General features: G+C 36.5%; 2 protein-coding genes and 1 long non-coding RNA gene across 4 annotated transcripts in view; 1 reads left to right on the top strand and 2 right to left on the bottom strand.

Annotated features, from left to right (window-relative positions):
* Nucleotides 1-5076, bottom strand: part of LOC129349118 (uncharacterized) — a 55804-nt gene extending 50728 nt beyond the window's left edge. Inside the window, exon 1 of the long non-coding RNA XR_008601978.1 lies at nucleotides 843-5076. This is a non-coding gene — a long non-coding RNA (uncharacterized LOC129349118). The remainder of the gene's footprint in view (nucleotides 1-842) is intronic.
* On the top strand, nucleotides 4399-6708 carry LOC118469727 (uncharacterized). Its single transcript, XM_035944302.2, has 2 exons — nucleotides 4399-4458; nucleotides 5070-6708. The coding sequence occupies exon 2, from the start codon at nucleotides 5079-5081 to the stop codon at nucleotides 5958-5960; it is 882 nt and encodes a 293-aa protein (XP_035800195.1). The 5' UTR covers nucleotides 4399-4458; nucleotides 5070-5078; the 3' UTR covers nucleotides 5961-6708.
* A 2514-nt stretch (nucleotides 6709-9222) lies between these two features.
* eeig1a (estrogen-induced osteoclastogenesis regulator 1a) overlaps nucleotides 9223-13427 on the bottom strand; it is a 51996-nt gene continuing 47791 nt past the window's right edge. For both annotated transcript variants that reach the window (XM_023261952.3, XM_035944298.2), the window contains exon 12: nucleotides 9223-12718. In XM_023261952.3, the coding sequence (XP_023117720.2) occupies nucleotides 12673-12718 (46 nt within the window). In that variant the 3' untranslated portion in view covers nucleotides 9223-12672. The remainder of the gene's footprint in view (nucleotides 12719-13427) is intronic.

Here is a 13427-nt window from a genome sequence, read left to right as displayed (position 1 = left end):
CTTAAAAACAGGTCAAAATTTTCCATCTAAAGTTAGTAAGTAAATCAAAGTGTTTAATGGAATTTAAATGTAGATTAAATGCTTTGATTACAGACAAATGTCAGATTGTTTTAGCTGCTGCAGATATTTTTAGAGTAAATATTTTGAATTTGACTGATTTTGAGAAGCTATGAGATCATTTGAGTCGTAGAAATTTGATATTTTGTGGTTTATTTAACGGTTTGATGGTTGAATTTCAAGTATTCTTGAGTCATTTACACTAAAACAACTACATTTGTGAGTTTAATGACTATTAGTTACTGAGTTTAACTCTCCTGTTGTCCTCATTTACAGGCACCAAAAATATTGTTTTTAGGGAAATTTTTAAGGAATTATTGGAATTTTCTTCCTGAAGGTTTTGCCAATTTTCTGAAATCTGGGGAATTTTTTTGCAAAATTTTTGGATTTTTTTCAGACAAGGAAACGATATTTTTTGGTTCCTGTAAATGAGGACAACAGGAGGGTTGAGGAATAAGGGATAGTTTTCATAAACATTTCTGAAGAAAACCACCTGATTCTTTCATAAACACAGCAGCATCTAAACATCACCAACACAGACGGAGGTTATTTTCCACTTTGAGAACATGATCTCAGACTCCTTGGCTTGATGGAGCTGTTGCTGTTTGAAAGTCCTGAAAGTTTCGGTTGGTGCACAGGAAATTAGAGTCCATCTGTCCTCAACTGATCTTGGCAGGAGTTTAATAAAAGCAGTAATTCAGAGTAAATTCTACAGAAGGGTGGATCAGGATGAGCGATAAGGGAAAGTTTCACAGATATTTCTGAAAAAAACTGACCAGTCTCACCTTATCTCCAGCACAGCAGCATCTAAACATCACGACCCAGACGGAGGTTGTTTTCCACAACCTGATGTTAGACTCAGCATCGTTGCATCACACAGCATGAACCCCTCCCAGTCTGGACATGGATTTAGAATCATTGTGGTGAAAATGTCTCACACATGGAAGCAACACATTTCTGTCTGTAGTGGAATGTATGAACGTAGCTTCATATGTAGAAACTACACATTAGGATTACAGTTTATCAGTTCAAGGGTTCTTCCCGTTTAAAGGGAGTTTTTCTTGCCACTGTTGCCTTAGGGCTGCTCTGGGGGTTCATATGGGTTCTGTGAAGCATCTTCAGACAATTCCACCTGTGATTGGCTCTATATAAATAAAACTGAACTGAATCAGTGTCTTTATCAGAAGCTGTGAACTCTGATTTCATTGACCTCCGGTTCCCAAACAAAGAAATACACCAACAATAATACAGCAACAACAATTAGACACAAGAAAAGCAGTCAGAGAGCGCAGTACTCCGCCAAGACTGTTCATTCCCTGACCTCATGCTGAGTACATAACGTGTGTTCTGCATGTGTTCTGCATGTGTTCTGCATGTGCTCTGCATGTGTTCTGCATGTGTTCTGCATGTGTTCTGCATGTGCTCTGCATGTGTTCTGCATGTGCTCTGCATGTGTTCTGCATGTGCTCTGCATGTGTTCTGCATGTGCTCTGCATGTGTTCTGCATGTGTTCTGCATGTGTTCTGCATGTGTTCTGCATGTGTATGACATGTACAGATACCGAATCACATGACCTAAATATGTAGCGGCCACCGTTAACCCTCATGTCGTCCTGCGGGTCAAAAATGACCTGTTTTAAAGTTTGAAAATGTGGAATAAAAATATATTTTCACAGTGAAACTTCTTATGTCCACATTTCCAACATTTCTGGGAAATTTTTGAATATTTTTTGGTGGAAAAAAAGAAATGTTAAAAATGTTTCTTAAGAACATTCACAAAAAAATCTAATTGGTTGATTTTTTTTCCTGAATGTTCTTAAAGGAAATATCAGAAGTTTTACTGATATATATGGAATCACTTCAGATATTTTTTGGATTTTTTGGAAGATTTTTACTCATTTTTTTGAAAATATTTACAAGAATTTTTTGTCACATTTGGTTTTTTTTTTTTTTTTTTTAAATAAAACTTTTCAGGAATTATTGGAATTTTCTTCCTGAAGGTTTTGCAAATTTTCAAAAACTTGGGGATTTTATTGCTGAATTTTTGGATTTTTTCAGACAAGGAAATAATATTTTTTGGTGTCCGTAAATGAGGACAACAGGAGGATTAATTGATGGGACTTAATTGTTCTGACCTTCCCTGAAAATTTCAGCAGATTTGGATGAAATTTTCAGTGAAGGTCAGAAATGATACAAGGACCAAGTGATTAGATTTTAGCAGTGATGCAGCTTATAGTCTGGATCCACAGATTTGTTAAAGGTTTCTGTATCATTGCCAGATAGCGTCATGGCATCACTGTAACCATGACAACAAGTGAACACTATGTCAGCTGCCTGCTGATGATCACATGATTGTGATCCTACTACTAATCCACCACTGAGGACTTATCAGGACTTATCCATCAGAAATGATACAAGGAACAACTGATTAAATTGTGGGGGTGTTTCTGAGTTTTCCTTCCATCCTGAATTTTCAGACTTTTCGGCAGCGTCTTCCTCGTGTCAAGAAAGTGCTTCATAGATAAACACTTCCTGTGCCGTGGGAATATTGTCAAAAATAAAAGCCCGTAACATTAAGAAATAGGCCTTTAAAATACAAGCATGAAGAGTATTAATAGTATAACGACTATTTTAACACTATCAAAACAAAACCTTGCAAAAAATGATGAACTGATCAACAGACCTTTTAAGAGTAATTTACACATATTTAGGTCACATGATTCGACATCCGTACATAACGTACACATGAATAACACACGCCTGTGCTCAGCATAAGATCATTTTGTTTGTGGGTACATCTATATTAAATGGACACATTCTATGGTGCCATGATTTCTGATCATCAATAATAACAACTAGAAAAGCACTCAGAGAGCGCAGTACTCCGCTAAAGCTGCTCAGTTGTCGAAAATTTCCGACGGATGAAATCTTTAATAAAAAATGACCTTGTGCTAAGCACAGCCATGTGTTATACATGCGCATGTTATGTACGAATACAGAATTGTGTGTAAATTACTCTTATAAAGGTCTGTTGATCAGTTCATCATTCTTGGCAAGTCTTTGTTTTGCTTGTGTTAAAATAACCGTTCCCTCCAAGCTTTTATTTTGAAGGCATAGTTTTAATGTTGCAGGCTTTTATTTTGTCACCATTCCAGCGGCACAGGAAGTGTTTATCTAAGACGTGGTGTTCAATACCGTTTGTTTATTTATTGAATCTCTTTTGTTGTTGTTGTTGTTGTTGTTTTCTGTTTTATTGATGGGCAGTTAGTAGTTGGGAATAACACACCACCTTACAATCTTTAATTGCAATAGCACCACCTGTTATTTTCTATCCCTTTTCATCCTGTTCGTCCTGTCCAGTCTTTGTTTTCCCCCACACATCACTGAGGTGTAGCACTGCCCTCCCTGGCTTATAATAGGGAATTCTAATAAAGAATATCTGCTTAGCTTTCAGGGAGGGCTGGTGATGGTCACACACATGCACTAAATATTAAAATATTTGGCTGCAAGACTAAAATATGCATCAATCTCATACAATGTTGACACCTCTTTTGTGGAGTTAAACAATGAGAATAAATGCAAAAAAAAAAAAAAAAAAAGCGGTTTCTTGACATGACGAAGACGCTGCAGAAAAGTCCGAAGATTCACGTAAAGATGAAAAATAAGGCTGACGGCTGAACTTATCGTGTCTGGCTGCGGTTCTCTACGTTGCATGACCTAAATATGTAGCAGGCAGCAGGAACTGATGGGACTCAGAAAGTCACACAATTCCATCATTCCTTGGTGGAGTAATAACAATAAAATGCTGCATTTCTACAAAAGTAAGCTGCATTTCTAACAATGCCATATGACAGAATGAGCAGCCTTGTTTATTTGTTATCTTTCTTCCTGCTGGGGCCTTTTGCCAGGTCATCATTGTAAATGAAATTGTTCTCAGTTGATCTTACCTGGTAAAATAAAGAATTACAAAAAATAAATAAATAAAATGATTAACGAGTGCAATTTTAATCATGAAGTGTAGTTTCTACCATTATGTGGAGCGGCTGCATTAGACTACACATTTTTGCTACATATAATTATATTTCTATGTATGAGGCTATTTCCAGTCCACATTATTATGCAACTAACAGTACATCTGTCATCAACTGCTGGCAGGAATTCAATCAAACCAGTGACCTACAGTAAATTCTGCAGAAGAGGGTAATCGATCAGAAGGGTGGGTCAGGTTAATGAGTGATAAGGACAACTTTTCACCAACATTTCTGAAGAAAAATATCCATCACACCTTATCACCAGCACACCAGCACCTGTGTTACATATAAAAAGGCAGCAGACAGTGAGTTAGAACATCAGCATCCATCCATCAGGTGACTTCATCCAGCCAACCACCATCTGCAGATACGTAAGTGTTCAACTATTCACTGATCATCTTCTGCTTCTCTTTGTTTTGACTCTATAATGGTTACAGCTGAACATCACAATGACTGAACACTGCTTGGTCAAAACAAGTTGTAGCAAATGAAAGGTCTCATTTTTACCTAGAATTTATAGCAGGATCATCTCAGAAGCACCATTCCTTTAGAGACACGATCATTCCTATTAACACTTCCAAATGTAGCTTATACAGCAGCTGTGAAACGCTCAAAGCTGCTTCTAGAAAAGATGGCGCTGAACAATAATCAGAACTATTCTTCAGGCTGTGACTCCCGAATGGATGTAAAACTTTGCTTTATTAAAATGACTGTAGAACCAGATGATTGGTTTTTCATGATTGCTGTTATTATGGCCTGAATAAGTCAACTGTCAGCTGTTCCATATGAAATGTGAAATTACTGTATTCATTCATGAATCCTGTCACTTGAATTTCCCTCGAGATTCATAAACTATCTATCTATCTATCTATCTATCTATCTATCTATCTATCTATCTATCTATCTATCTATCTATCTATCTATCTATCTATCTATCTATCTATCTATCTATCTATCTATCTATCTACTTTATTTGCTGCAGGAAGCCAACATGTCCCAGTACATCACCGACCTCGGAGTGTCTCTCAGTCCGAATGATGAGAGTCAACTCCGTGCTCAAGGCTTCAGCAAAATTAATGTAGATCTGAACAAAGGAGCCGGAGGAAAAAGTACCTACCTCTGGTACAAGAGAGGCGACTCTGGAGCCATCACCAGGATCCAGTTCTCCTTCACTGATCAAATGAACGAAGGCTTGAACAGGGCAGGGTACCAGAAGATCGACAAAAACCTCAACGCTGGAGCAGGAGGGAACGACCTCTATCTGTGGTTCTTCAAAGGTTCCTCAGAGTACCACGTTCCCATCGTGAACCTGGACGTCTCTACTACCGATGAAGCCCAGAAGTTTAAGTTCGGCTGGGAGAGACTGGCTTCCGATCTGAACCGGAAGGCCAGAGGATATCAGATCTTTGTGTGGGTGAAGAGAGAGAAGCCAACCTACATCTGTGACGTCACCGCCACCTCCGACTTCCAGGGAGACGACGACTACTTCAACAACGGCTACATCCGAGTGGGCGAAGACACCAACAGAGGAGCAGGAGGTGCCTACGTCTTCATCTGGTACCGTGAGACCACCAAGCCTGAGGAGGCCATCAGAGATCTGCAGGTCTCCATCAGTGACGAGGAGTATGAGCGCTTCCAAGCCCAGCAGTATACACCGGTGAACACGGATCTGAACAAGGGCACCGGAGGAAACCCGGTGTTCCTGTGGTACAAGAAAGACGGCAGCAGCGGCGGCTCCATCAAGGACGTCACTCTGGTCGTCACCAGAGAAGATGTGCGTCCATTTAAGGCTGTTGGTGTGGAGGTCATCCCAAAAAGCCTCAACACAGGAAACTCCCGTGCACCTGAGCTGTTCCTGTGTTTCTACCGCTGATGTCACCATGGCAACAGAGCTGAGCATGCTCACTGAGCAGAAACAAAAGAATCCAAAATGTATTTCTCTTTAATCTCTTTAAATTTTCCTCCCGTGATGAAACAGTGAAATGTTTTAACTCCCCTGTTGTCCTCATTTACAGGCACCAAAAACAATTGTTTCCTTGTCTGAAAAAAATCCAAAATTCAGCAAAAAAATTCCCCAAATTTCTGAAAATATGCAAAACTTTTAGGAATAAAATTCCAATAATTCCTTAAAAATTTCCCTTAAAAGTTTTTGTTTAAAAAAACAAAACAAAAATCTTCCAAAAAAATCCTAAAAATATCTAAAGTGATTCCATATGTATCAGTAAAACTTCTAATATTTTCTTGAAGAACATTCACATAAAAATCAACCAAAATCCAGTGAAATTTGCTGGATATTGATTGATTTTTTTTCTGAATGTTCTTAAGAAGTATTTGTAACATCTTTTTTTTTCCACCAAAAAATGTTCAAAGATTTCCCAAAAATGTTGAAAATGTGGACATCAGAAGTTTTACTGTGAAATTAGATTTTTTTCCCCCACATTTTCAAACTTTAAAACGGGTCAATTTTGACCCACAGGACGACATGAGGGTTAAATCACTGTGATCTTACAAGTTTTATTCCCCAAACATCTATAATCAGTCAACCTGTGTGCTCTTCATGGATTCTGTTTCACTTCATTCTAACTTTCTTTGATTCAATAAAGTCTCATCTGCATCTCAAATATCTTCGTCTGCTTATTCAAACTGTTGGGTCAATTACAGCAAAACATCTTCTGTCCTTCCACTGTTACGTCGACGACATTCAGATTTACCTACCAGAGCAATCAACAGAAAGTGAGGCACTAAGTAGCGTAACTAGCTGTATTAGGGACACTAACCCTCCTGTTGTCCTCATTTACAGGCACCAAAAAATATTGTTCCTTTGTCTGAAAAAAATCCAAAAATTCAGCAAAAAAATTCCCCAAATTTTGGAAAATGTGCAAAACCTTGAGGAAGAAAATCCCAAAAATTCCTTAAAAGTTTTATTTTTTTTTAGAAATCCCCCAAATTTGGCAAGAAATAAAAATTTCAAAAAAAAAATAAAAATTGTAAATATTTTCAAAAAAATGAATAAAAATTTTCCAAAAAAATCCTAAAAATATCTAAAATGATTACATATATATCAGTAAAACTTCTAATATTTTCTTTAAGAACATTCAGAAAAAAATCAATCAAAATCCAGCGAATTTCACTGGATTTTGGTTGATTTTTTTCTGAATGTTCTTAAAGAAACATTTTTTTAAAATATTTTTTTTCCACAAAAAATGTTCAAAAATTTCCCAAAAATGTTGAAAATGTGGACATCTGAAGTTTCACTGTGAAAATATATTTTTTTCCACATTTTCAAACTTTAAACCGGGTCAATTTGACCCACAGGACGACACGAGGGTTAAGTTACTGTATTGTTTTAAGTTATTCTCTTGTTTCACTGTAAAACATTTTGGTCACTCTTTGGGCTGCTGTAAAGAGCTACACAAATAAACATTGATGAACCTCATCAAACCATATCCAGCTTTAATCTGTTCTCGGCCCAAATATCTCCTGAAGTAGAAAATAGTCAGGGCTGGTTGATGCTTCTGGGTCCATTTTATACCCCTTTGTGTTTTTCAGACATAAACCTGTATTTAAACGTCCAAAATTTAACAACAACATGAATTTAAACAACAACAACAAGCTACTGCATCATAACAGAAAAATATCAAATTAAAAATTTAAATAATTTTTCAGATTTCCCAACCTGGGCACCACTTTTTATCACCAATAATATTTATCAACCATTTTGTCTATTTAATACCACCTTTAGGCCGAAGTCAATCGATTAAATAAAACCAATAAAAAGGTGAATTAAATATCAATAAATCATCCATGAAATATCTTTGAATCAACATCAGGTTTCTTTCAACATGTAAGAGATTTGTCTGCTGAAATGATCATTTTCTTAATATTTGTTCTCGTTTTGTAGCTATAAAGTCAGCAGGCCCTTGACTTGATTATTGATCAGGTATCTGTAAATAAACAGCAGTAAACTACAGAAGCCTGGTCTCCGCCTGCTCAGGTTGTAATTTAAAGGTTAGACCCTCAAAAGTTGGTGAAATGTCGACCAAAGACTATATTTTAGTAGAAATATGGATCCATCCACATATATACACTTATAGGAACTTTTTGGGACCTTCTAGGAGCCAATAAATATTTATTATTGACAATTGTGGGTCATTTTGAACAATTTTAAGTCATTTTGGATAAATTTGAAGTCATTTTGCTCTTGAATATGTTGCATTTTTGTCCATTTTTAAGGGCCAAAAACATAGATTTTTTACGATTTGAGTCATTTTGAATTAAAGTCATTTCAGACTAATTTTGAGTCTTTCTGGACAATCCTGATGTTATTGTGAACAAACCTTTAGTAAATTCTGGTCATCTTGAGTCTTTTTGGACAGGTATTCAGCATTATTGGACAATTTTTAGTCATCTTGGACAGGTTTCATGTCAAAATAGCAAAAAATGGCAACTTGTCTTGCCAAACATCAAAATCTTCTGATGTTAGAGCCTCAAAAGTTGGTGAAATGTCAACCAAAGGCTGGATTTTAGTAGAAATATGGATCCATCCATAGATACACACTTGCAGGAACGTTATGGAGACATAATACCCCCATGGTTTTCCCTTTTCATTATTCACTATTATCATTTTTGATAAACTTTAGTAGTTTTATACAGGTTTAAAGTCACTTTGGACGGCCTTTACCTTATTTTGGACAAATATTTAATCATTGTGGACAAGTTTCAAGTCATTTTAGCCAATTTTTTTAGCAAGTTTGGATAAATTTGGAATCATTTGGATATGTTTTGAGTCATTTTGGGCAGGTTTCAGTTCCCTTTATCTTATTTTGGACAAATAAGTCATTTTGAATAGATTTGGAGTGATTTTGGACAAAAAAAAAAAAAATTGGGACCTTGTCTTAAGTTTGATTCGGATGCAGAAAAAACATCACATTTCACCAACCAAACATTGAAATAATTCACTAAATATTATATTTAATTTACTTATCATGTTCTAACTTGCCCCAAATCTGTCAAATCTGAATATTTCAGCCAACAAAATGTCTTTTTTACGTCATTAAAAACCCAGATTTCTCACAAATATGACCAAAAACAGACATTTTGTCAGATTTAAATGATAAAAAATACAATAAAGACAGTCAGATTAGCTTTTTTATTGTTTAGAAGTCATTTCTGCAGATTTACACCAACGAACACGGAGCTGTGGGTTTAACTAAACAGTGTCTGGAGAAACGTTTGGACTTCCTGTAACTTCAGGTTATACTAGCTTTGTTAAAATAGAATAAATCTGTTAGAAACACTAAAACAGAAGAACAAAAAGAGAAGCTCTGGGAGTCGTGTGCGTAGCTTATAACTCACCTCTGGACAAAAAGATTAAAAATAAAAAGAAACAAAAAACATATAAATAAATGCTTCAGGAGAATACAAAAGGCTGCGGTGACGTAAACCCAAACTCAGAAGAAACTTTTCAGTGGTTCATCCCCAATAATGATGAGAATAATTAACCGTCTGATTAATAGAAACACAAGTGGCTTCATTTGTAGTGTGGTTTAAAAAAAAAAAAAAAAAAAAAAAAAAACGACGAGGGGGAAAACTGCAGCTTTACTGTAAAAATAAACTTATCAACAAAGAGTCTTAAAATCAGATTTTTATGGTTTATTAGCGACTTTACTGGTTTTAATTGGTTGAATGGGTTAATCAGGTGTTTTTTAAACATAAATGTGAATCATTTGTTGGTTTCAAATTGGAAAATGTGAGGATTTGGTGATTTTTTTTTCTGTAAATTTAGTCTCTTAAGGTGTTCAATTTCTTTAAATTGCTTGTTTTTGTTTGACCAAAAGTCCAAAACTTGTCAGTTTTGACGTTTTTGCAAGAAAATTGTAAATTTTCTGTCATTAAATGAAAAATTAAAAGCCAAAATGCGAGAAATTCTACATATAGATGAACTTCTGTTACATTCAAGCCAGTTTAGTTCACACAATGTCGATTAAGTCTACCAGTGGCAGGTAAATTTTACTGTATTTTGTTGTATATAGAAGTTTTAAATGTGGTTTCTGTAGATGAACATGTTGAAAAACTTGCAAAGCGTCTAAGAAAAGTTTGTGGTGCTGCAGAAAGAACCTTTAGAAGGAAGATTACGGTTTAAGTGATCAACAAAAACTTGATTTAATTACCAGAAAAATCCATCTGGCATCCATTAATCCATCAGACTTTCCAATTATCACTTAGTTTCAAGAGTTTTGTGACAATACAAGCCAATATTTATCATATTTCTAGCTTTATTAACCTTTAAACAAACAGAAAAAAAAGATTTTAAGACTATATTGGATAAAAGGTGGGAACAACTGAAAAGTTGCTTATAAAATAGGCCAAAACCAGCCAGCTGGTCGCCATTTTTCTTCTGTTTGGAGCAGAAAATCCTTTTTTTTCTACTTCTTTGGTGTTTGTTCATCAGTAAATAAACTCAAAGTAAACACTTTGAGTAAACACCAAAGGGCTGATGGTAAAAGCTGACGTTTCCCCACTAGGGGGCAGCGAAGAGCTTTACAGCTGCAGAATCTCCCCCTTTTTGTTTCCTCGTGTGGCCGGTAAAAGCAGAACAGTCTGTACCACACAACATTTCCACCTGTAGTTTATAATGGAGCCGAAACAAAAAGAAAAAACAAAGAGGAAGCGGCGTTTCTCTGGTCACCATCACGAGCGCTCACAGTTTAACGGCGCTTCAGGATCATATGAGAGAAAAACTGCAGGCACTCAGTGGTTCTGCTGGTTTCACCCGATCAACAGGGAAACACAAACTAAAGACACAAAACAAACGAGTTCAGTGGTTTTATAAACTCCTGGTCACGTTCAGTGGGAGTTAATGTGATTCAAACTGCACAGGAAGTCGACAGATCAGATAAACTCCATCACATCACATTTATGTTGACAGAATTAAGTCACTGAGATTCTTGATTGTGATTCTAGACAGTTTGCAGCAACTAAAATGAAAATTAATTCTGATCACATGGGAAGAAGCTAAATCCACAGTGAAGTCAGATACAAAGCAAAAATTTGGCCCCTTCAAAGTAGTTTCTTAGTGCAGTGATACTCTGCTTCCAGTGCTCCTGCAACACCTGTAAAGCTACCTGGAAGCTCTGTTCTATAAATGTGTCAAGCACCATCCGCCTAAACTGTGTCAAAATTCTGACTAAATGGTTTTATGTTATTTGAAGAGTCAAATTAGGTTGAGCGGGGAGCTGCGATTTTGTTGGTGTGGCTAAAAAAAAAACTTGTGCTGACATGCCACAATCCAGGTCATTTTTGCCATATTTTCACCTTTAGACTCCTGAAAACATTACAGGAGAATTTAACTCTGACAGTCTGACTATGGAGGATGAATTAACGCAACACAACCCGTCAATTTGGAAGAAACAACAAGCCTACTGCTGGTTGTGTTATCAACCAGTCATGGAGATTGTGGGCGTTTCACTGTGGAAATGGCTGTTTGGTCTGCATGTGGTAGCCGCAAATCCACCTCTCGTCATCAGTGATGATCCTCGACATGATAGTTTGGATGAGTTGACAGAATTTGTTTAAGATCAATGGCGAAATTGCAGATGCGTATCTACAAGTGGTCAGGAGGTGTTGCAGGAACAGTGGGAGCAGAGCACAACTGCACAAGGAGACCATGTCAAAGGGGAAAGAGACCAAATTTAAATCAGAGGCTGTTATTTTGCTTTTTACAAGTACAGACTACACAGATTTGTTTAAGACTCATGGTGAAATTGCAAATGTCCAGCCCTTTTACAAGTGGTCAGGAGGTGTTGCAGGAGCAGAGCACAACTGCACAAGGAGACCATGTCGAAGGGGATAGAGACCACATATAAAGCAGGAGCTGTTATTTTTGCTTTTTTTAAGCGCAGACTTCTTGACTACACTTTATATGTCTACGATATAATGTTCATTTTTCAACTTGTGCAGAGAAGGAACGGTTGACAGAATATGTTTAAGATCCATGGTGAATTCACAATGTCCAGCCCTTTTACAAGTGGTCACGAGGTGTTGCAGGAGCACTGGGAGCAGAGCAGAACTGCACAAGGTCCACAGAGATGGTGGCTAAATTGAAATTAGATGCACTTTTTGCTTTTTATAGACTTCTTGATTGCATCTTGGATATCTGATGTGATGCTTTTTTTTTAACTTGTTGAGAAACTGATCTAAATAAATTGAACTTGCTGCCAAATATATGGTGCTGTATGATCTGATGTCAAACGTGACAAAAAGGCACTGATATCGCCAAGTACTGCAGGAGTTATGGAAATATTTTTCAGATTTAAAAGGACATAAATCAAGCCTATGGTAAACTTTGTGAACAGAAACGGCACTTAAATGAAGTTCTAACAAACCTCTGGGGATCTCTTGAAATCTAAAAACGACTCGACGACAACGTTTTGCCCTCAACATCACACCAACAGCTGAACGGAGAGTGGACTAGTACTGCCACAAAACTGGACATAAAGTGCAAACTGACGAGGTTTTCCTCTCACGGCTTCAGACCGGCCGAAGCTCCAGGAAACCGGAAGACGAGTCGATCCGCAGGTCGACGTTTAATGGCTTTCTATCACCACGGGCTCGTAGCCGCCTGCAGAAACCCTGCAAGGACCCCAACAAACATGAAAACAGTTATTTACTGAACACGTGAACTCATAGTATAAGTTTTTAATGCTTTTAGTGCTCCATGTACCGTTTCCTGGTGAATTAGTTGTTTTTTGTTTCTTGTTTTGCACAAGATCAAATTTTTAGAACAGTTTCTGCTAATTTGTCTGAAGCTTTTATAGCATAAAATGTGGCTATTTATAAAGATATTTGTGATATTTTAGCTTTTTACTAACCAAGATTTCTTTCTTTTAATTGCCTGTTGATCTCCTTTTAGCAGATTTTTTCTCAAAGTGAAATTTGAGACCGTTTGAACAACGATATCTGAGGAACTATTACAGATAAAAGCCTGAAATCTTCATTTTTACTTATCATTACTGTCTGAAAATGAAAAAAATATGCCCAAATTTCAAAAAATATTTTCTTTGTTATATTTGGAGAACCATTTTTACAACCTAGAACTCAAAATGTATTAGGAGATTTATTGATGTTTTTGTGGTACAACTTGTCAAACCTTAGAAGTAAATTACAGAAGTTCAACAAAAATCAAATTTTTTTCATTTTTGTGACCCAGTATTTTATATTAGAAAGTATTCTACATATATTATTTTGTATTATTGTGATATTCAGCTACATATAGTTTAGAAAATATCACTAGTTGACTTCTGAGTTGTCGATTTGTTTGCTAATTTGTGCTCCAAGATGG

This window comes from Amphiprion ocellaris, chromosome 6 (genome assembly GCF_022539595.1).
Source record: "Amphiprion ocellaris isolate individual 3 ecotype Okinawa chromosome 6, ASM2253959v1, whole genome shotgun sequence".
Classification (NCBI taxonomy): Eukaryota; Metazoa; Chordata; class Actinopteri; family Pomacentridae; genus Amphiprion; species Amphiprion ocellaris.
Note: the sequence above shows the minus strand (reverse complement) of the source record. Positions and strands in the feature narration are given on the sequence as shown.

Bases quoted from the DNA above. Each gene is read 5' to 3' on its own strand.
- LOC118469727 (XM_035944302.2), top strand. From the start codon at position 5,079: ATGTCCCAGTACATCACCGACCTCGGAGTGTCTCTCAGTCCGAATGAT.